This window comes from Falco punctatus (assembly GCF_963210335.1).
Source record: "Falco punctatus genome assembly, chromosome: 2".
Classification (NCBI taxonomy): domain Eukaryota; kingdom Metazoa; phylum Chordata; class Aves; order Falconiformes; family Falconidae; genus Falco; species Falco punctatus.
Window position 1 is genome coordinate 8,110,940 of NC_137581.1, and position 22,729 is coordinate 8,133,668.

A 22,729-nucleotide genomic window follows, 5' to 3' on the forward strand; every position below is an offset into this window, starting at 1 on the left:
ATTTCATGTGAAATACAAATTTGATGGGATATCTTTAAATGAAAATATACTAATATTGTGCAGAAGAGACATATATCTGACCTGTTAAGTATCTTACCAACAACCAGATCAATTATTAAGGTACTAACTACATCAGCTCAGCATTGAACTAATAAATGAGCAAAACTAAGTGCCTTCAAACACCAGATGGGCTGACAGCAAAAGATGCTTGGACCCCTGTTTGTGTATGAGTAGAGATCTTATGCTATAACCGAAAAAGACATTTCAAAATGTGTCAGAAAGCATATAGTAGCACGTGAAGGATAGGCTGACTTTAACTTTAGAGTCTTGATTTCTCCTTGTTACGGCTGCCCTAAAAAACCTGGTGCCTCCCGTAGATTCTGTGTTGTTCTTGCTGTAATACTTTCTATGTCATTTTTCTCCTGTTCCTCTGAAGCACACGATGTTCCCATTTCTTGTCCTCCCAACCAAACATTTATTTAGTATCAGGGTCAGGTCTGCAGTGGGGTTTTTATGTGTTAGTACTCAGAATTGGTGCACCTGCCTGTGAAGTTGGTTAGCTTTTGGAAAGGACCATCAGATTAGGTGTTAATTTTCCCCAGACGTCCTATGGCGAAAGTCAGGATTTACAACAGGCTGAGAATGGTAAATGTGATATTTCTGCCAGGCGTCATGATTTACTGGATGAGGGGGGTGTGTTTGAAAATTTTCCATTTCATTTGGAGGGTGGAATCGGTGTCTAAATGGCAGGTAGGAGGAGACTGGATCTGTCCAAAGGGTGCTTTGGTAAAGGCTGCCTCATGTCTGAATGTCAATTGCTTGAGATAGATGTTGGGCTCGTTTTGGAGGTTGAAGCACTGTTGCAAAGGTGCAAGGGAAACCTGAATTCCTAAATCTGTGTATTTTCAGGACTGTGCTTTGATTCCAATGACTATATTCTACTTACATCCTGCCTTAAGCATCCAGCTCCATTTGTGTTACTAAGTGCTATGTTTAGTCCTTTTCCAGGTGTTCTCTCCTGGCACCTGATATATACATAACTTCCACTGCTTGCTTTGTCAGGAATGTTTTCTTTTTCCCTCCTAACAGTAATCAAAGCTTATTTCTGAAAGTTATCTCCTGGAGCTTTTCCAGAGAAAAAAAACCACCATCATATCAGAGACAGACATCCAGGAGCTGCTTGTTGTTATTGTTGTTGTTGCTGTTGTTGTTGTTATTGCTATTATTATTATTATAAGAAGAAGAAGAAGAGGCTGCCTTGATGTGATGAACCATTTAATGTTCCAGTGTTTTGGGGGATCGTGTAAATTCATGAAAGGTTGTTGTGACATTTGAAGTTCTCCTAACTGATTTGCAAACCCGCCTTCTCAATCTTTGTAGATCAGTTCTGGCAGTTTTCAGGGTTTGTGTCCCTGTGATTGTTACATTCATTCTTCAACACACTGACAGTTGAGAGGTCAATGTTGTCTTTGTGTGAAAGGAAGGTGGTTTCATTTTTGGGATAAATGGCTTTTAGTTATACACATTCACACAGTAAAGCCAGAGAGCGCAGAATTTTCCTAGTCCTGTCCAGGTCACTGTTCTTAATGTATTTGAATAGTAGCATCCTAGATTTTTGTGTTTTACACAGCAGAAAGTATGTCTTGAAATCAGTAGCTAAAAGTTATCCTATAATCTAAGAACAATCATATTTCAAAGTAGTGTCTTGTGCTACTGTTTGTGAGCGCCTCATCAGTAAAAATGCTGTGTTACTTGCTGCTAGATAAGTCATTATTAAAAGTCCCAAATCTATTTTAATTCAGTTTAAGATAATAATTTTTTACACAGTGTTTCTGCATCCAATTCTAGCCAAAACAACACTGTTCAGAAATGACAGAATGCTAAAATATAAAGATGGGGAAAGACCTCACAGGTCACGTTGCCCATCTGTCAGAATGTGAGTAGTGCCTACAGTAAGTATTTTAGTGTTTAGTCTAAGTTTATACAAAGAGTTTTAGGCAATAAGGCCTCTATCTCTCCTCTAGGGAGATTATACTATAGTTTGTTCAATTTGTCACACAGTTGTATCAGTGTATAAAATCTGCTTGCCTGCCCTTGGCATGAAATTGAAAAATATTCCCACGTTAAAAATAGCAAATATTTGTTGAAAAACAGGCAAATATAATCTCCTGGTATGAAGTGTTTCTCAGCATCAGTCATAACATCAAAGAAATTTTTTTTGACACTTCTTCCTTTTTAGTTCAAATTTTTAGGTCTGTATTATTAGTATTGATACACCTATTTGCATCCCTAATATAATTTTGTTAGGTTCACGAGTATGCTTTTCCCTTGATCATCTCCTGACAGGAATTGCCATAATTTTTTTCCAGGCCTATAATTTTGATTTAATTAAAGTGTATTTTTAAGGTCCTATACAAGTTCTCTGAAAGACTATCAGTCTTGCTATATCCTCTAGTCATGTTGTTTGGGCTTCCCAAACTTAATAATGGCCCTAGGCACTTTCTTTATTTAAGCAATGACATATTGTAGAGCTACTTTTATGGCACTGTTCCTACTCATCTCAAGTTCAGACCCTTTACATTGTTTCATTATTCTACAAACCTATGGTGCCACATTGCATTGATTTTGTGTTTTGAATTTTTTTGGTAAATGTTATTTCTAAGAATTTAAGAGGTTGACAGCAATAGCATCTTAATAGACTATATGTTAGGAGAAGAAGGTATAGCTTTCCTTCTCTGTGGAAAGGTCCTCTATGAACAATAATCAGTTGCTACTTCATGTGTTTCTATTTTCACATGGTAACTTAACTCTCCTTGTGGCTGCAGTACTGTTGCTACTTCCTCATTGTTGCTCCCACTACTCAAGTCAATATTTTCTTTCATAACCAAAGACCTTGTTCTTTTACTTTCTTTTGCTGTTACAGTCTCACCTCCAATACAGGTTTCGTATATTTATCTGAAAATAGGATGAATAAATAAAAGGTACTTGAAGAAATGTCTGTTCTACAGTGAAATTTCAGAACAGGTGTATTGCAGGCAAAGCAGACTTGACTTAGGGAATTTAACTTTATTGCCAGTTAACATGAAGATTTTATTATTGAGTTTGGGTATTGAGAAACAAAGGTGACAAACAGTTAAATTAACACTTCAGGGAAAGTGGTTTTTGCCAGACTCAGCTCCACTCCAGACACCTCTCCTCCTCCTAGTTACCACTGCAGGTCACACTCCATCCCTCCAGTGAGGTGAGGGTGGCACAGGGGGTTGGGTTTGGGGTCAAGGCATGGTGGTTTATCTCTGCCCCTCCCTTTTCCTCACCCTTTTCCTCTTATTACTTGTTTCTTCTGCTCCAGCATAGGCCCTCCATGGGCTGCAGTCTCTTCAGGGCGTTACCTGCTCCCCCGCAGCAGGCCACAGCCCGCGCTTCCTCAGGGGCGCCATGCACCACAGCTGATTGGCTCAGGGTCACCGCCCACTCTGCTGATTGGCTCAGCCGTGCCCCGCCGTGGGTCTGGCGTGAAGCCGGTAGCAACCGGCTGTGCCCAGCCCCGGGCAGCCCCGGCCGCGTGCCACAGAGGCCCCGCCGAGCCCCTTCCTCCCGAAGCCCTGCTGCTTGTGCCAGGCGGAAGGCGGGCAGGTACAATATGATCTTTGTGTTTCAGTAGGGCATATTCCTTGAGAGGCCCTTGAATGTGCCAGATTAAGGAATAACTAGATCCAAAGTCTAGATATCGAACTGTTTGATTTGTGGGGTTTTTTTCCCTCTGTGTAAATTTGTCAACTATGAGGGAAATCAGTCCTAAAATCAAAAAGAAAATGGCATATAATTCCACCATCTGTCCTAAAAAAAAAAGATTGCACCATCCTAAAGGGACCATTCACTTTTTTTCGGTAACGACCTGATGGTATTACACAGATTCACGAGGAGAGTCCCTGCTAAGCTCGGCAGCCAGCCATGCTCCCGCCGGCTCCTACAGTCGGTAAGATCATGGGAAAAGAGGCAGCTCTGGCATGTGCTGTCCTGTAAGTCACCCACCGAGCAGCCAATCTCTCAGGCAGAAGGATGTCGGTGAGAAAACAGAGATGAAAAATGGTTGGCAAGTCCTATAGTAAAATACCAAATAGTTGTAATTTATGTAACAGGGTGTCTCCATTGAGAAATGTATTTTATGCCACATAAGGCAAAACCCTGTAACATGCCTGACTTACCCCAAACCCTGGCTAGCTTCACTTTACACACTGATGTTTGTTATCTTTTGATATAACGTACTATGAGTGCAGTGCTCCTGCAGTGATTTAGGGTTGGAAATGAACTGTCAGCGAGCGATATATTTGGAATTATTTTGTTAATTTTATTCATCACGTAGTGATTCTGGGACATGAAGGGACACTCTGGGACATCAATTAAAACTTTTCCGAAGAACGTTAGGTTTGAAGTTTACTTCCATTGACATAAAAATCAAAACCCTCTTTGCTCCAGTACAGACCAATTTGACTTTGAGTTTATTGCAGATATTCAAAATCAAGTTTAATTCTTTAAGTTCTTCCTAGAGTTAAATATGCCTTGGTTAAGTGAAAGGATTCAGCAAAATAGCTTTGCTCCTACTCAGACTTAGCCAGGATCAGTGAGTTAAGCTGATGCATTTTATGGACCACAGTAACTCCCAGCTCTTCTGGCAACTTCAGTGCTGAAACAGGACCAGTGGTGATTTTGCTGCTTCTGTTACACCCCAGAACCTTCCTAAGACTCTATTAGACACTTTCTTCTGTATTTCTAATTCTCTTCTCTCTATGGAGAGTTTTAGCTGTACCACCAGTCCACCCTTGGCAGCGATTCCATTATTTTGGGGCTGCTGTACACACTGCTCAATATAACTGATTGAAACATCAGTGTTCAGGAACTATTCTTTGGAATTTATGTTGTGATAAGCCTCTTTGAATAGATACTGAATTCTGTTAAAAGTAATTTCCCCATTTCGCATTTAGTTTCACATTCACTTTCTTTTTTGTTGTCTTCATCTGAATTATAATTTTTAATCCGTTTATTTTTGTGGTTTTGCGGCTGGTTATAAAAATCTCCAAGCAGGAATAAATGATATACTCAACCTGCAGGTACTTCAGGCTTTAAAATGTGACAAATAAGAGACTGGATTAACTGTTTTGTGAACTCGGTATACCGTGATTTTCAAAGGAAAAAGTGAGTGATACACCCTTCAGTTTTGAAGAGGGAAGAGGGAAATAACAGGTGTGGGTTTTGCTTTGGTTTCGTCTTCCTCTCTCCGGAAGTTTTATCTTTGTGCACATCAAGGTTGAATCATGCATGGCAGCATGCAGCTGGGTCAAATAGGATGCCTAAAAACTGGGGACATGCTCTTTTCCTATGTCTATGTGCTTACATGTGTATGTGTATGTTTGAATGCACATAGGTGTCTGTTTATACATACATATGTACACATACACACTTGTCACTTAGTCTTGATATTTTCTGTAGAAGTTTAAAATCCACTTGGAGAGAAAATATTTTTATATACTCATTAATATATTTTCAGGTTAAAAGAACTTGACAGGTATTTGAGATTACTTTCCTGGGGTTTTTTTGTTGTGCAGCTCTTCTTGAGGTTTACACTGATTTATAAAAAATCTGCACCAATCCATGGTTAATGCTTAGGCAAACTGTAGAAAAGTTCAGTAGCTAACGCTTCAGAAAAAATGGAAATGCTCAAGTCAGTGAGACCATTTGCCATTGTTAACAACTCTGTGGATAGCATAAGCATCTTGTGTAAATTTTTTTTCCTGGATTTTTGATTTCTGGATACTTAGCTAATGCACTTTAAAAATAACATACAAAAAAAAATCTGAAAGAAGAATATTAAATTGTTTAATTGTTTCTAAATTATTTTTGCTTACTATTGCTTTCACAAACCTCCTGGCTAAATGCAGGCATGCTGTATAAATCCTGCCATGAGAAAAGTAAAACTAATACTGTGTAGAAAAATGCTAGCTTAAATTTTGACTCCATTGAAGCAGATCAATGTTTTACTGTTAACTTCAGTTATTGCAAAGACTTTAAACCATAAATTTTTAGATCTGATAGATGTAGTAGAATGTCATTAAGATGTTTAAAATGGAAGATGTAACCTGTTTTGGTAATTGCATAGTAGAAAGTAAGTTAGCTTAGCTCTTATGTTTTCAGTAGCATCACTCCATAACACTATTTTTGCAGTCTGTCTTTCCACTAATATTTATTGTAGTGGCAAGATTTTTCAAATATTTCATATTTTTATAAAATCATTTGAACAACATAAAATCCGGAAAAAAATGTACACATATCAGATGTCAGAGTTTTGAAGATAATACACTTATAAAAAGACCATATGGGATGTATTTCCATTTTTGTTCTTGATTCTAAACTTTCCATATTGAGACTTAAGAACATAGAAACTGCCATTGCCTGGATTGGTTAAAGCTGTTATTTTCCTAAGAGATGTGCTTTGACACCGACTTTGGGGAAAGTTCTGAAGCACAGGGGAGATCAGATCAGAGATCAGAGCAGAGATCTCTATAATAAATGAATGTTACTGCCCATTCACTTTCAAAAGGCCATGAACACGTGCTGAAGTGGTGTATCTAAAACCAGGATTTAGCCCTAAATTTCTGGTCAAAGCTAGAGCACTAGTGTAAGACGTGTTGCAACAATTTCTTTTGCGAGTCAGCAGAGATGTGATAATGGGACCTCTGTGTGAGTCTTAGTATGGCATTTGGCATCCTAGAATGGGACAGATTAATCTACCCTGTCTAGCAATAGGAAAGTTATCACCTCAAAATCTAATGGTTTATAACATTTAGTTGAATAATATCTTCACTGGAAATTCAGATGTACCATAATTATTCCTCATTCTCTACCGAGCTTTTCGCATTGACATTTCTGTGTCCTTCACTGGATCTGATATCTGGCAAAAATTACCATTATGTTAATCATTGCTAATTCAAAATGCTAATAGGCAGTATCAGTACAGGTGAAACTTCAACAACTGTAAACAGGTGCTTTCTTGTCACTCCCTCTTGCAGGCTGTGGATCCACATAGACATGGTAGCTTTTACTTAGGTCTGAATCCTGTTTTGCTTAAAGAATGCCACAGCTAACACATTTTTAAATAGGAAGTTATTCCTGCAGATTAAATAAAAAACAATGCAAAGCCCCAAGCCCAAAACCAAGGCCACCTTCTTTGAAAGGTATGATTTACCCTTAAATTAAATGGCTTTATATGAGGTTGCATTATATACATAGGGAAAAGTCTCAAGGATTTCTTGAGGCATTTTTCTTCTTTTCTTGAAAGCTGCAGCCTGCAAGCAAAGCTGCTTTTGACTTCTGATTTATGTCTCTAAGTAGGGGTAGGATTGTTTGCTGAAAATTCATTCTTTAGATGTTCAAAGAGGCTCCCTATCTTTTATATTTTTTGTTTAATAACAAGCAGATGACTTTTTCTCCTTCGCAGTCTTACAGTTTGTAATTCAGTAGTAAACAGACGAAAGGTTCTGTGTGTTCTGTGATCTTGAGGCCTCATAGCATGTCAGAGAATTACTGTTTTGACATCTAAATTATTGTTTCATGTTTCCTGCCATTGTGTGTAAATGTAAATCTATTTCTCGCAGTTGTGAAAGGAACTTTTGAAAATATGAAATTAATTTAAACTAATTCAGTGTTATCTTCTGAAGGCCTCAGTCTGACACGTTTTATCTGAGTGATGCAGTGTGCTCTATTCATGTACAAATACAGAGGCTGCTCCACTTCATATTATTAAGATCTAGAATACTAACATTTTGAAGTAAAATCAAACTGTAAAAAAAAAAAAAAAAAAAAAGAAGGAAATAAAAATTCCAGAGGGTGTTTTAGAATTTAGGGCTGGCTACCTGCAAAGATGAGCCCTTAACTGTGATGTACAGTCCACAGAGTCAAATGTCTGCAAAAGATAGTAATAAGCCACTGGCAACTCAACTTTTTAAATGTTAATGCATACACTGTTGTATTATTCTAGATTTTACCACCTTTATTTTGAGGTTACTTAAATGTGGTAATATAGATAATGATGGTGATTTCTTAACAGAAAAACAAGCATTTGACAGTTCTGAGTCAAATTAAAGTTAAAATCGCAGCTAGTTGTAAATATAGGTGGATAGTTTAAAAATTATGACTTTTTATTTTTTTTAATGCTTTCTGGTTAAGAAGTGCTTGTTATTTATAAAATGGTTACCATATACCTATGCAAGTAGTTTCATGGTCTGGTGTTGAATACAGCACTGCATAGTAGGAACAGTTAAAACAAGGAGTTATGAATGAAAAAGAATGAAATCAAGTATAATATGGATAATATATAAAACTGTGAATGCTGTAAGTCAAACCAGTTAATCTGGATAATGCTGGCACTCATGGGAGAGGGAAAGTTCATCTTGTCTGAGAGGTGTAAGTCATGTCATACACCTGCAGAGAATTTGGTAGCAAGGTAAATGTTCATGAACTAGAGGGTGTCCCTTTTTGTTCTCTTTCTACTGGCTTCTAGTGCTTCCACTACATCTTGCTTTTAAGTTGTGCTTTTGGTGGAAAAGCAACTAGACTTTCTGACTCGCTGCAAGCAGAACAATCTTATATATATTTGTGGAAGCAAAGTCTGTTGTGCTCAAGTCCTTTAAGAAGAAGAAATAGAAATCTTCCTTTTTTTTTTTTTTTTTTCCCCCCAAAGCTATTCAAGTTTTGTCCCAGCTTTGCCAATCTGTCACTGCAGCTGTCAGTGTGATGCCTTTTCTTCAAAGCACAGAGATGGCTCAGCTGAGAGCACTGCTTCTAGTCAAGGGCAGAAAAAAGGTCTGGACAGGGAGCAGTAGGTATAAAGCTGACAGCCCACATGGTACATTGTCAGCATAACATAATACTGAATATATAGGTAAGAATAAGGGCAGAAAGGGAAGTGCATGAGAAATGGGGAAAACAGGATCATTCAAATTCAGTAAAATTCCCTCTTTTGCTGATTAGTTTGGATTTATTTTGCAGCTGCAGAATTGTGAATACGTTCACGAAGGCGTCTTCCCATCTTTAAAATCTGATTGCAAAGTCTGGGAGCCCTCTACACGCTACCTGACTTAAAAGAGGGCTGTCTCATTCATGAGCTAATTACCACTGGTTTGAATTCATCCTGCAAATTAGGCAATTAGACATGTAAAATTCTAAAAGTCCCAACATATGTATAGATTATTTAATTCTTGGCCAACCATCATCCCTCTTAAAACTTTGAACAATTAAGCCAGTTTTGCTAGTTGTTTTATTGCTAAGAAAAGCTAGGTAAAGAGTAATTGAATGTCTTGTTTAAGACTGCAGAGCGGGTCAAAGGGCAGAGCTAGGAATAAAGTAATTATCTTTGTCTTTGAGAAATCCATTTCTTCTCATCTGGTCTCAGACTTAGATATATAGTTTATATATGTGTAGGTGTATAAGTTGTGGCAGATAAGAGGCAGTGCTGTCTCAATTAAAAGTAGGTAGAGCTTCGGGAGAGAATCTAGAAACCCTTTTGCGTGCTTTTGTTAATTTATTCACATAAAGCATCTTTTATGTGAATAAAGGAAGGATACTAAAGGAAGTATCCTTGGTGGGCTGATGAACTCTATGATAGATTTATCAGTGTCCTCTATAAGAAGTGTGCAGATATCTGGGTACCTTTTCTAAGAATTTGGGGAATCAGTGCATGTGACGTGTTTTTACTCAGAATATAGAGACGTCATCCTAGAAGTAAAATCCTTCTGACTCCCTGTTGCTACTGTCTTCCCTTGACCTATCCTTTGAGTAACTTCACTTTGATTACAAGGCTTTTTTGATGCTATTGTGTACTCCACGACTAGCAGTATATGTAGGGCTCTTTCCAGTGGTTGCAAACTCTCTTCTCTACTCTGCATGATTAAAGCCTCCTACTTCTATTTAAAGCACAAGTTACAAACAGGGCATAACTAATAAAATCATCTCCATTTCCTGCACTTAAACGCAGTATTTTAGCTCAGGAGCTATTACCATATATTAGAGAGACAGAAGCAAAATATTTGTATTAAATCAGCTTTCCCGGGGGGGTGGGGGGGGGGGTGGGGGGAAGAGGGAAGAAAACCCCAAATCACCACACAGACTTGCTGTCCCACACATGCACAGATAGGAACAGGAGGAACAGCAAAGGAAAATGCACTGATGATATTAGTTGTGAGTGAATGGTTATAGTCACTATAACCGTCTGAAACTATTGCTCTGTGGATTTTCTCAAGCTCATCTGTCTGATTAGGATGAATACCTCAGTAGGAGAAAATTATGTTTGATAGTTAAGTTCAGCTCTTCCAGTCAGTAAAGAATACAGTAAACACTATGTTAAAATGAACCCTGAAAGGTGTTCTTCCTTGAAAGCCAATTCTTTACAGGCTCTGTAGGAAGGCGAGGCAGGGAAGGATCCCACTATTCAGAGGAGCAGCTTAAATGCTCAGGCTTTTGCTGTGGAAAGGATGACAGGCCAAATGAGAACCTGGGGGTCAGGATTAGGTAGGAAGATAACAAATGGAAACATCCTGGTTGGTGCCTCCAGGAAGCCTTGTCAAGGCTTATGAAGGCAGAGGGAGGTGATTACAAAGAGACAGATCAATTTACGAAGGGTAAATTGTGCCTTGCCAACCTGACAGCCTTCCGTGATGAGATGACTAGCTCTGTGGATGAAGGGAAATCAGTAGGTGTCATTTGCCATGATTTTAGCAAGGCTTTCAGCACAAATTCTCAGGTTTGTAGCCGAATGAGAGAAAGAGAGAGAGGCGTTGGACTCGATGATCTTAAAGGTCTTTTCCAACCTGAACAGTTGTCTGATTCTATGATTTTGTTGCAAATGGATGGATGTACTAGAAGATGAGTGGGATGCTGTCTAGACCTCCAGACCCAAAGGGTAATGGTCAGCAATTCAGTAACTGATTCAGTGGTCAGCAAGACCAGTAACTGATGACAAGGTACTTGTGGTGTTTCTACAGATACTGATGCTAATGCTGTTTAACATCTTCATTAATTACCAGAATGATTAGATAGAGTGCACTGTCAGCAAGGTTTTAGATAACACCAGACTGGGCAGTGCGGGGGATACAGCTGGACAGCCATTCAGAGGGAGTTGCCACTCAACAGGCAGGAGAAATGGGCTGAGAGGAACCTCATGAAATTCAGTGACAACAGGCAGGAGGAGTTCCTGCACCTGGACAGAATAAAAGATGCAGGAGTCCCAGCCAGGCACAGTCTGGGTAGGCAGCAGCTTTGTAGAGTGGAGAACAAATTGCACGTGAGCCAGCCATGTGCCCCTGCAGTGGTGAAGGCTAACAGCAAACTGGGCTGCACTAATAACAACCCAGGCAGTGGCTTGAGGAACATCTAGTCATCACCTGTGAGACTGCATCAGGAGTACCATGTCCCATTCTAGGTTCCCCAATATGCCAGCATGTGTTGGGTGAGGGATACCTAAGACAGTGCACGCCACAGTGACTGGGTCTGGTGCACAGGACATTCAAGAAAAGAGAGCTCAGTTTGTTCAGAAGAGGCTGTGGGAAGAATTTAATTGCAGAGGCTGTGGGAAGAATCTAATTGCTGTCTTCAACCATCTAAGGGAAGGTCAGAGAGGAGACAAAGCCAAGCACAGATGCACAGAAGTACAAGGCGACAGAAACAAGTTGCATTAAGGGTAACTCTGATTCGGTGTAAGAGAAAACTTTTCTCAGTCAGGGCGGTATAGCACTGATACAGGGATCCAGCAAGGCAGCGACAGTACTGAAAGCAACTGCAGCTGATAGTGTGAAGGACGTGCAGGTTCTGCTTGTGCTCGTAAGAGGAAGTAAAAGGGGTAACTGAGTGTTTGAAAGAAATTCCAAATCCCCTGAATATTATTTTTTATAGTGTTCCCACAATCACTAGTTTCTGATTGAGAATCTCTTTAGTTTTACTTCAGGTAAATCTGGTTCAGATACAAGGCTTTGTTCCTCAATGGGATAGAAGCAATTGGTGATAGTATGAGAATGCTTTGGAAAATGACTTCTGAAAAATGTTTGTTATTTTATTAAATAACTGTTTTCTAAAGCAGTGGAAAGATGCTTTCATTCTGAAGATTGCAAACTTTGCTCATATTTGGTACTAGACCTTCTCACCGTATGTAAAAATAAACAGAAGATAAAATCAGTGCTGTAAAAATAAATTATTTTTTTCTTCCTGTAGCAAAGGTAGCAGTCTTTAAATGTATGAGGTGAAATATTCATTCAAGTAAAGGCTATGATTCTAAAAAGGAAATCCTTTGGTTAAACTTCAGTGAAAATAGTTAATAATTCCATATGGCTAAAGCTAAAAATATGACAATCACACGGCGTTCAGCTTTTGTCTCTCACTCCAAAGTGTCCAGTTATGGGGCACAATGAGAATAAATGGGTATGGGTGTATACCTTTTCAGACACTAAGTATTTTAATATCAAAACTCTGATAACTGATTACTGTGATAGCTGATACATGCCAAGAAATGTATGCATTTCATTTTTAGATTTTATTCACAGGTTACATGGTTGTATAGAAACAGCGGCGTTAATCATCAGTAGCTGTTATACAGTAATGTATGATTTGTTTGAACACAGAATTATCTTTCAATAACAGCAGAAAAACTGGAAAGAAACTCTGATATTCTCAAAGTATTTGAAATATTGCACTAATGTTACATTCTTAATTTGGGTTATGTTACTTAGGTTTTAAAATCTTGCAGTGAATATTTGACAATGGAAATACAATCAGTGTTTTCAGTAGTGTTGTAATCATGCCTACCATGCACAAAGAGACCTGCAGTCTATACAAGTTTAAACTACAGACAGTCGTTTGTTAGCTAATATACAATGTAGATAAATAGAACTAATGAGCTACTGTGCTAAGCATTACTGTGTTCATCAGCCCGATAAAAAGCCTGAAGAGTGTTTGCTGACCAAGCAGGCATTAGCCAGGCAGAGAAGCGGTGGCTTCCATCACTTTCTCTACTACTCTATGTGTTGATCCCTCTTCTCCTGAGTCCTTGAGCTGTTAACAATCCCTTCGTAGCAGTCCTGCCCTCTGACATTTTACTTATGGTGCATGGCTCTACTCTGCTCTACACTTTCTCGCAGCTCTGTACTTTTCTCCAGAGCCTGAGCCAAGATTATGCACCTGGGTCAAACCAGGGCTCAGCCTTGGGTCACCGCCACTAAACCCCAGTGTGGGAAGAAGAGGAGGTTAGTGCATTTCAGGTGGCTGGAAACGAGCCCAAATATGGGCTTCATCCATAAGTTAAAGATCAGGTTGGGCAGCTTTACAAATTCACAAATCTTTTTAAACTAGGTCTATATTTTAAACTGACTATCAGCTGAGTGCATATGAACCATGCAGAATATACAGCTTTCATATAAATATCATCGTATATATGCATATACACATACTAAATACCTATATAGTACAGATAAGTAGTGTAAACATAAATGTTGAGGTTTATCCTCTGTAAAGATCAGTTGGTCATCTTGGTTTTGCTGGAACACAAGCGCACTTGTAAGGGAAGCTGAAGCCCTCACCCCCAAGGTCCCCTAACTTTAAGTTGGATGCATCATGTTTCTTACAGTTCTACTCAAAATTGAATGACTAGTTTTTATGTATTCAGGATGTGATCCAAACCCTAATGAAATTGAAAAGAAAGACCACAGTGAGCTGTGGTTTGGAGGCTAAGAATCTATTTCCTCCATCCTTAATTGATTGAACAATACCCAAAGTTATGTTCTGTTGTACAATGTGAATTCAAAGGGAAAACAGGCTTTAGACTTTTAATTTAATGTAACATTATGGGTATTTCAATATTAATTAAATTCATATTTTTAAATTTCCTTTCTGTATTTTTTCCCCTTTCAGGCAAGCCCTGCCCCTATAATTGTCAACACAGACACCTTGGACACAATCCCTTATGTAAGTATTTATATTTTTTTATTAATATATAGAATTTGTTTACTTCCCCACAGGAATTCTATTCAGTATTGCATAGAAGTTATAAATAAATCTTTTCATTAATCATGTCTTCTACAGTTACACGGGTAATTCTTTTCTAGAAGAAGAAATCAGGAATGATAATTGCACTTGAATTAATTAGAACATATTATATACACATAATTTGTAGTTTAGAATTCAACACATAAACTGTAAGTTACTAAAACTAGCCTTTCTTTGGGGCGGGGGGGGGGGGTGGGTGGGTGGGTGGGGCGGGGAAGTGCTTTCATTAAGCCTTTTCTCCTTACCAGTAATGTAAAATATGAATATTTCATTTTAAATCAGCACGGACCCTCCTAGCTTGTTAAAGAAGATACCTGGATGCACACTGTAGTATTAAAATGGTGCACACAGCTCTTCATTTCCCTGTCTCTATTCCTTTTGTAGATGAAAGCTGTTCTTAATAAATAAGAGAACAAACTAGATGACTTCATGCTTTCTTATTAATGTCTTTTAATTTCTGTGACTTCTAGAAAACAATTTTACCTTAACTATAAATGCATGTTTTTATTAAAGTTTTAAAAACCTGCTTTTCTGCAAGCATTTGATATCATTGTAATTTTAGACTGTAAAAGCAACTACAGTTGACAATAAAGGACACAAAAGCAGACCAAGTTAATACATAATATAGAGAGTAACCAGCTTAAATGATTGGAGGACAGAAAAGTAAGTAGTATGAAGCTAGCCAGCCAGTATCTAATCTTTCTCCTTTTTCTCCCTTGCATTGTCTGAGTTATCTTTTTTAAGCTCCTAATTAATGTCTCTCATCTGTCGTGTTTTGTCCACATCTGTTTCTTATGACACCAATGCATAAGCCTAATTATTTATCCACCTACACCAATCATATTGCTGCGTTCTGTCTTTTAGAAGAGTATTGATGAGGAAGTTTAATAGGCGTTATCCTGGCCAGCTTGTTTGTTTCTGACAATTCATAAACCTTAGAAATTAATGTGCAGAACACATGTAAAGATCACAGCCAAGAGCAGTTTAGAAGAATGACACTGCTGTAAAGCCAAAGAGAATTAAATCCTTTGTTGGGAATTTCAACTATTGAGAAGGGTGGAAAAGTTAAATAAAATGTCTCTGTTCATTTGCATTCAGCTTTCTTAAAAGACTTCCCATTGTCTCTCTGTCTCTGTTTTCCTTCCTAACATCAGAACCATCTGCTATGGTCTCACTTTCAATAGGTATGGCTTTTCTTCTATTTTAATGAGACATTTTACACTTTGTGTTCTCTAGACCTACCAAGAGAGACATTGCAAGCCCCAGTTCTCATTTTCAGCACTGGACCTGTGCCCAGGCTACTCTGCAGCTATGGTGTTAGAATTCCTAAATACAGATGCAATTACACTAGTGACAACATGTTCAATCAATATGATTCATTCCCATAGCACAATCTATCAATACTTACACACTTTTATACCACTTTTATACTAGTGTTCCTTTCTTTTAAAAATAAAACCAAAAAAAAAAAAAAAAAAAAGGACAAATAACCAAACACATTCAAAAGAAATACTGTCAGTAGACTGAAAAGTGCCTGTGGGCTGTTTCAAGTCTCCAACGCGTGATGTGAACTAGATTAATAAACAGAAGGTGCTTGTTGTAAAAATAGACAATTCTAAATTAGTCACCTTGCTCTTACCCAGTGTACAGGAAGAGTTAGGTCCCTTGGTAGTGCTGCTGTGTCCCACATCTAAAGAGGGACTCATTTAGACTAGCCATTAAGAAATGCTGATGTGAAGCATATCTTCTGAGCCCAGGCTCCCATAGTGCCCCACAGGATATGGTGGGTTTGCTTTACAAATAGGCATTTCTTTCTGATCAGGATTTGTATGTTTGAACTTTCCCCAAAATGAGACTGACAACGAAACATGGACAAATGACTTCTTCCTCCAGCCTATTATTTGAGAGAGTGGGCTGGGAGACCCGTGCTTTCTTTCTTGCTCCCAGGACTAGCTCAGTCTGCTTTGGTTTGGTTTCACTTCATGGTGTTTCCTCTGCTAGGAAGGTGCTGTAGTCACTGAGCCAGATATGTGTTTGCTTGTGTATGCATCCTCTCCGAGCCCAGTGAACCTTTCAAAAACAGGTTTGCGGACAGCATGTGCTGCGTTGACTCTGGCCCATAGCCAAATGCTCTTCTCACTCCCCTCTCCTGTGGGTCAGGGAGCAAACAGAAGGCAGGCAAGAGAGGTTGTATATTGAGATGATAGTTAAATAGGGAAAGCAAAAGCTGCATGTGCAGGCAAAGCAAAGTAAGGAATTCACTTACTATTTCCCATCAGCAAGCAGATATTTAGCCATTTCCTGGAAATCAAGGCTTCATCACGTGTAGCAATTAACTGGGGAGATAAATGCCATAACCATTAACATCCCTCCTTCCGCCTCCTTTCCCTGAGCTTTTACAGCTAAGCATGATGTCATACAGTGCGTAATATCACTTTAGGTATCCCAGTTGGGGTCAGCTCTGCTGGCTAAGTCTCCTCCCAACCCTTTACCCACCTCCAGCCAACTTGCAGTTGGGGGAGGAAGGGCAAAATGGGAAAGAGAGAAGCCTTGATGCTGTGCAAGCTCTGTTCAGCAACAGCCAAAACACTGGCATGTTACCAACGTGGTTTCAGCCACAAATCGAAGCCAAGCATCATATGGGCTACCGTGAAAAAAGTTTACTCTATCCCAGCCAGACCCAGTACAGGCTACAGTGTGGGGTAGATATATATATATAAAAAATATATATTATTTATATATACATAACACAGCATATAACATCATGAGGTGTTGGTGGGGCTTTGCCTTTCTCTTAGATGTTTGGAAAGGCAGAGGAAAATCTTACCAAACTGGGTGAGCTAAGTGTATGATAATGCAGCTATCATTATATCCTTTATTTCACAGGAAATATAATTTAGTCGATAAGCCTTGAGATACTTTTTTCCAGACAGGTCAGTTCAGAGAGATGACGGAAAACTACATTTATTATTTTTGGAAACTGAATATGAGTCAAGCACCTGCCTTTTCAGCACTGTCAGGACTTCCAGGCAGGCCCAGAGGAAGACTGTAAATGCCTAGGCACATCTCTGGTGAATGTTTAAGTATCTTTAGAGTTAGCCAACTAGTTGTTAAAGCTTTTGAAAGGTATCATTCCTTTTTTAGTTACCACACAAAAAAAACAAAAAAAACCCACCTTCTAACACTACAGGGACAAATTATTTTATGGATCAGAGAACACAAGTTAAATTGTGTTTTCTGTCCAAAGCTAAAAGCAGCCATAATGTAAGTGGGCATAGAGCAGCCTATCCTCCTGTCTAAAACACCCAGAAGTGCTGATCTTCAGGGCCAGAGTCATCTTAGATTCCTGCTATTCAGCTCCTGTTGTCAAGCCTCAAAGCACAGTTGGAATCCAGGAAGCCTCCTATTGAAGGAACAGGCAGAAATGTTTAGATCTTACCAACCGGACCAGTTTCCTACAATACCATTCTTTTCCTCATACCCTGTTTTTCCCTAGTCTTAGATGCTTGTCTTTTCATTCTTCCATTTGAATGTGCATTCCACAAAAAACATTTCTAAATTAACTTGTTAAATAAAATTACAAGGCAAGTGGGTATGTATGCAAGTGATACAGCTCACAAAAAAATTTTTACATAGTAGTTTCTGATTTTTGGCTGTTGAGGTTTTTTAAGATGCTTTTCATGGCAACTGGTTAATGCTGTCCACTCATGTTTTTGCAAAAAAAAAATACGGCTTTAAAAAAATAAACTTTTTTTTTTCTTTTATGAAAATCTATTTTTTCTTAAATAACTGTAATTTTCATTGTATTTAGCACAACAAAGTAATCTATTTTATGCCATGTAGAAATTATTTTCAAATTTTAAACATCGGAATAAGCATGGATTTGCAAATTTTGATGAACCAAAATGGTCTTACTTTTCTCTGATATTACTAGCCACAACTGATAACCTGATAAATCCCTATATAAGGTCAGGCCATTTTTGGTGTTGTTACATACCAGATGGATACTTCTCATTATTGCATTTAGCTGTTGTCTCAGCAGCACGAGAAATCTGTCTTACGGTTTTGTTTTACGCAATATACCTTTAATGCATTACCGTTTCCATAACAGCTCTGCTCATCCTCTGCCATCTTCCTCCAAAAATTCCTGCTTATTTTCAGAGGGAGGGCACCTCCCAGCAGCGATAATCATTCATAAAGCATTTTCAAATGAAATGTTTCCACTGGTCCACTGGAGAGAAATTTCCTTTTTACAGTTGGTATACAACTGGTAAACTGCATGATTTGTCTCATTAACATTCTAATGATTTAAATTCATGTAATTAAACCTTTTGGTACTGTTGACACTCATCAATCCCTTCAACTCAATTGTTTGGGGAAAAAAAATAGTCCTGTGAGGGACTGGTTTTTATCAGTATGCTTTTCTTAAATGAGATAAAAGGCCTTATTCTATTGTACTTTATGTTATTCCTTATAATTTGGGCCTGCAGCGAATAACAGAAGAAACAGATAATTAGCTTTGTTTCTAGGTTCAGTGACTTGAAAACTTTGGCTTGCCAAGCTTTGGACGTGGGAATAAATTTGATAGGAAGATTCAATGGTACAAAACGAATTATTCTGTGGCATTTTAAGCACAATTAAACATTTGTGGGAGTTTGTTTGTTCTCTATTCTTTGGCTATAAATTGTAGATCTTTTTGTATAATGAGAAGCATTAATTTAATAACATATGAATCATAGTCTCTCTGTTGCAAGGAATAAACCTTATTTATTTCTTTTTTAGTTTCAAAAATGCAGTATAGTTAAGTTTATATAGCTATAAGGCCAGCTTTGCTGCATTACTTTTGGAAACTGATGGGAACCTTCCTATTTATTTTATGATGGAACTGCATTTTCCTTCCAGCTTAACTAAACGTTAATATAAGTTCACGCAGGTGCAGTGGTTGTTCCCTTCCTTACCTTCCCTCTTCACAGTAATAAGATCTAAGGAAGATGTACTTTATCCTCCTTTTGGTGCCAATGAATTCCTCATCTTTCTACAGCCCTCCATTTTTTTTCTAATTATTATTATTATTGTTGTTATTATGATGGCAATTGGTTGTTAATGTTATTTTATTACTGATTTTCTTTGCTAATTTTACTGCCTGTGTTGAGTTCTGTGCAGATACACTCAAATAGTTTCCTGAAGAAGTGATTTTCTGATTACTTGGTGTATGTTTTCACGAGCTGTAGTCAAATCGTTGGATGGTTTGACGCATGCCTGAGTGGGGCTGTGCAGATGGCCGTGCAGCTGTTTGGGTGCATCCCTGCTTAGGGACACCGGGAACTCTGAGCCTTTCTGGAGCACAGCAGAAGCTGCTCAGTGTGCGACAGCTCCTGCGCGGGCCACCGTGGGGCCACGATGCTGCTTTGCCGGGCTGACCCGGCGGGGCCTGGTGCCGCCGCCGCCCTGCCGCTTCCCCCAGCCGGGCCGGGGCTGTCCCGGGGCTGCGGCCGGTGCCGCCCCCGCTGTCCCGGCCGCTGCTGCCCCGCCGGGGGAGGGTCCTCACCCCCTGCCCGGCCCCAGCGCGGGGCCCCCCGCGGGGCGCAGCCCCTCAGGCCCAGCCGGCTCCAGCCCCCCCGGGGGCACCGGCCCTGCCCGCAGCCCGGCCCCGGCCCGGGCTCCTCCCCGCGGGGCCACGGGCCCTGCCCGGAGCCGGCTCCGGCGCGGCCCCCGCGGGTCACAGCCCCCTGCGGGCACCCCCTGCCCCGGGCTGCGGGGGGGAGCTGCTCCCCCGCGGGCTCCGTGGGCTGAGGGGCACAGCCTGCCCCGCCGGGGGCTGCCCTGCCCTGCCCTGCCCTGCCCTTCCCCGCGGGCTGCCGGGGAGCCTCTGCTGCGGCGCCCGGAGCCCCCCCGGCCTCCTCCGGCCCGGCCCGGCCCGGCCCTGCCCCGGGGGGCTGCGGGGCTGCCGCTCGCCCCTCCCGGCCCCCCTCGCTGCCGCCGCTGTTCCCCCCCGCGGGGGTTTTTCCCCTTCTCAGCCCCTTCTCCCCGCGGCGCTGCCCCCGCGGCTGCGGGGCTCGGCCTCGGCCAGCGGCGGGCCCGGCCTGGAGCCGGGGGGCAGCGGCTCTGCCGGCCGGGGGGAGCTGCCCGCAGCGCCGCCCGCACCCGGCCCTGTGTGCCAGCACCCCGCTGCGCAAACCCGGTACAGATGCCGAAATGGGAAGCTTTGGTAACTTTTCAGCTTTTGCCTCCGTCATCCCTGTCAGGCAGTGCTTCTGGATTTAGTATTTTAGAAGGAGGTATCTAAAGGCTTAAACAAAGACTGCAAAGAAAAATAAATTCTTGCAATTCTGATGTTGCAGATGAAGTCATGGACATTGCTTGAGAGAAGCAACGAGACAGTCACTTAACAAAGGGCAATGGTTAATGCCACAGTGGCTTAACAAGATTCAGTGGCGAGGTACACTTGAATATTTACTGCACAGACGAGAGGGTCAGCCAAAACTGTCAGGGAGACACTCCTGTTGGGTCATGAGGTTCAGAAAGAAACCCCTCGCATTCCAAACTCCTTCTCATGGGAGTTCAGGTGCAGCTGGATCCAGACTTACTCTCAGACTTGATTGATGTTTGATGCCTGAAGAATTATAGATGTGCAATCAATCCTTTAAATCACTTAGGTAAGATTTCATCATTTCAGCACGCTTATTCCCAATGCATTTATGGAGTATCTGACGCAATAAGGATTCTCTCAACCTCAAGGAATAAGCTTGGGAGGCATCCCTAGTCAAGAGGAGATCCTGATGTGCAGCCTGTCATGCAGGAGAGCTCAGCAGGCCCCGGGGTGTCCACTGTTTATGGAGCAAGATGATTGACTCATCATCCTATTTATATTCCAGCTACAGATGTTCGTTTCTTCCGAATTTGGCTTGAGGCAGACATTGACCATCACTGTAGTTAGGTGGGTGTGTTGCTCAGATTAGCCCTTGGCTGTTGTGGTGTTGTCAGTCTTCCCCAAATCCACTTCGAGGGGGATGCAGCCATCATGACCAGATGCATCCATTACAACTGGCACTGGTGGTTATCTCTTGAGCAGGGTTATAGGAAATAAAGGACGGTTTGGGGAAGGGGGAGCATGCCACCAGATCTGACTGAAAAGAATGAGGAAAACCTGCAAATTTCAGAAAGACAGTCAGTAATCTAAAGGTTTTTACTGGATAATACGAATGTAGGAGCAGCCTAGATGTAAATCAGCAAATTGGAGGAGGGACACGGCCTTACATATTTCTACAATCAATCAGAAGTTACTTGGCATTACATATTGAAAATTAAATGCAATATACAACTATGATTGATGAGCAAATTTTTAAGGCAGTGGCAATAGAGGAGTAAAAATAATTTATTGTCTAAAAGGGTAGGATCTGAATTTTCACAAAAGTAGGGGGCTGTTGGAGTTGGGAGCTTTTATTAATGAGTGTCTTAAAACATAGAAAAATATTGACATATAAGTACATAGATCTGTTTTCCCATTGACTTCTCTTCAGAATAAATGTGTTACTTAATTAGTTTGATCATAGTCTTGAAAGTTAGATTGCACACCTTATTATCTCAAATGACTCTTACATTTTTCAGATTGTTAAAACACCAGGTTTGTTTCTTTGTTTTTGAAACTCGTCTTTCAGTCTGTCAGTTAATGTGAATTACAATGGAAAAAGCTAAATCTGGTAGAGCTGTGTGCTAGCTTTTGAAAGCCACATTGGTTTAGCTTCTCTGTTTTGGCCCTTGAATTGTATCACAGCAATGTTGTTTGCCCTGACAGTTGCTGCTGTGCTCTGCATGTCACTGTTTCTGCAGTGGGATAAGAGATTTTTCTTTTACAATAGCAGTATTGGTTGATTTAAAGCATATTAATCATATTTATAAAATATTTTTAGATCATTAGTGAAAAAAGTGCTATGTAACACAAAACTAATGAACTAACGTACACCAACTCCCTTAAACATGCAAAAGGAGAAAAATTGTCATCTTGCCATCTGATGACAAATAGATTTTAGTATGATGGATAAGAGAAGAAGATGTTGCTGTCCAAAACTGAAAGCAAAAGTACAGAATGGATCTTATGAATATATATATTTTGCGCCTATTTCATATCCATTGCTTTTCTACCTGAAAATCAATGTATTTTAAACCTTTTCTTTTAAAATATACTGTTTTAGAAAGAAGCATCTTTAAAAAAGGGGCCAGCATGATTTTGAGCTAAACATGTAATTTCTTTTTACTGGATTTCTCTTTTAAATTCTGGATGCAATTTGGAATATTTATTCCCCATCAAACACATAATTTTAACTAGGGGGAAAAGCAAATCTTTAAAAGAACTTCTAGAGGGGGGGGGGGGGGGCTGTTCTTTTATTTTCCTTAGGAAGGAGCACTACTTTGCATATTTGAGTGCTACAAATAATATTACATAAAAAATCAGAAGAAAAACCTTCATTGTATCTGGGTGTAGGTAGAAATATCACCATCCTGTCAATCCAACAAGTAAAAGCATCCCTTGGTCACGTATCTAATTACTCCTTCATGCCTCTATTCTGCAGAATTATAATACTTTCCATTTTCAATTGCCTGTGAATAACCCTGGCCTTTAGATTCAATCAAGAAGTTCTTTCTATAG

The 22,729-nt window shown here is 40.0% G+C and overlaps 1 protein-coding gene and 1 long non-coding RNA gene across 26 annotated transcripts in view; one reads left to right on the plus strand and one right to left on the minus strand.

The window, feature by feature from the left end:
• DLG2 (discs large MAGUK scaffold protein 2) overlaps positions 1-22,729 on the plus strand; it is a 1,068,724-nt gene that overhangs the window by 601,370 nt on the left and 444,625 nt on the right. For all 25 annotated transcript variants that reach the window (XM_080375907.1, XM_080375911.1, XM_080375888.1 and 22 more), the window contains one exon: positions 13,948-14,001. In XM_080375907.1, the coding sequence (XP_080232033.1) occupies positions 13,948-14,001 (54 nt within the window). The remainder of the gene's footprint in view (positions 1-13,947; positions 14,002-22,729) is intronic.
• The window catches only part of LOC308059077, a 450,864-nt gene that overhangs the window by 149,315 nt on the left and 278,820 nt on the right, over positions 1-22,729 (minus strand). The gene's annotated exons all lie outside the window — the stretch shown is intronic.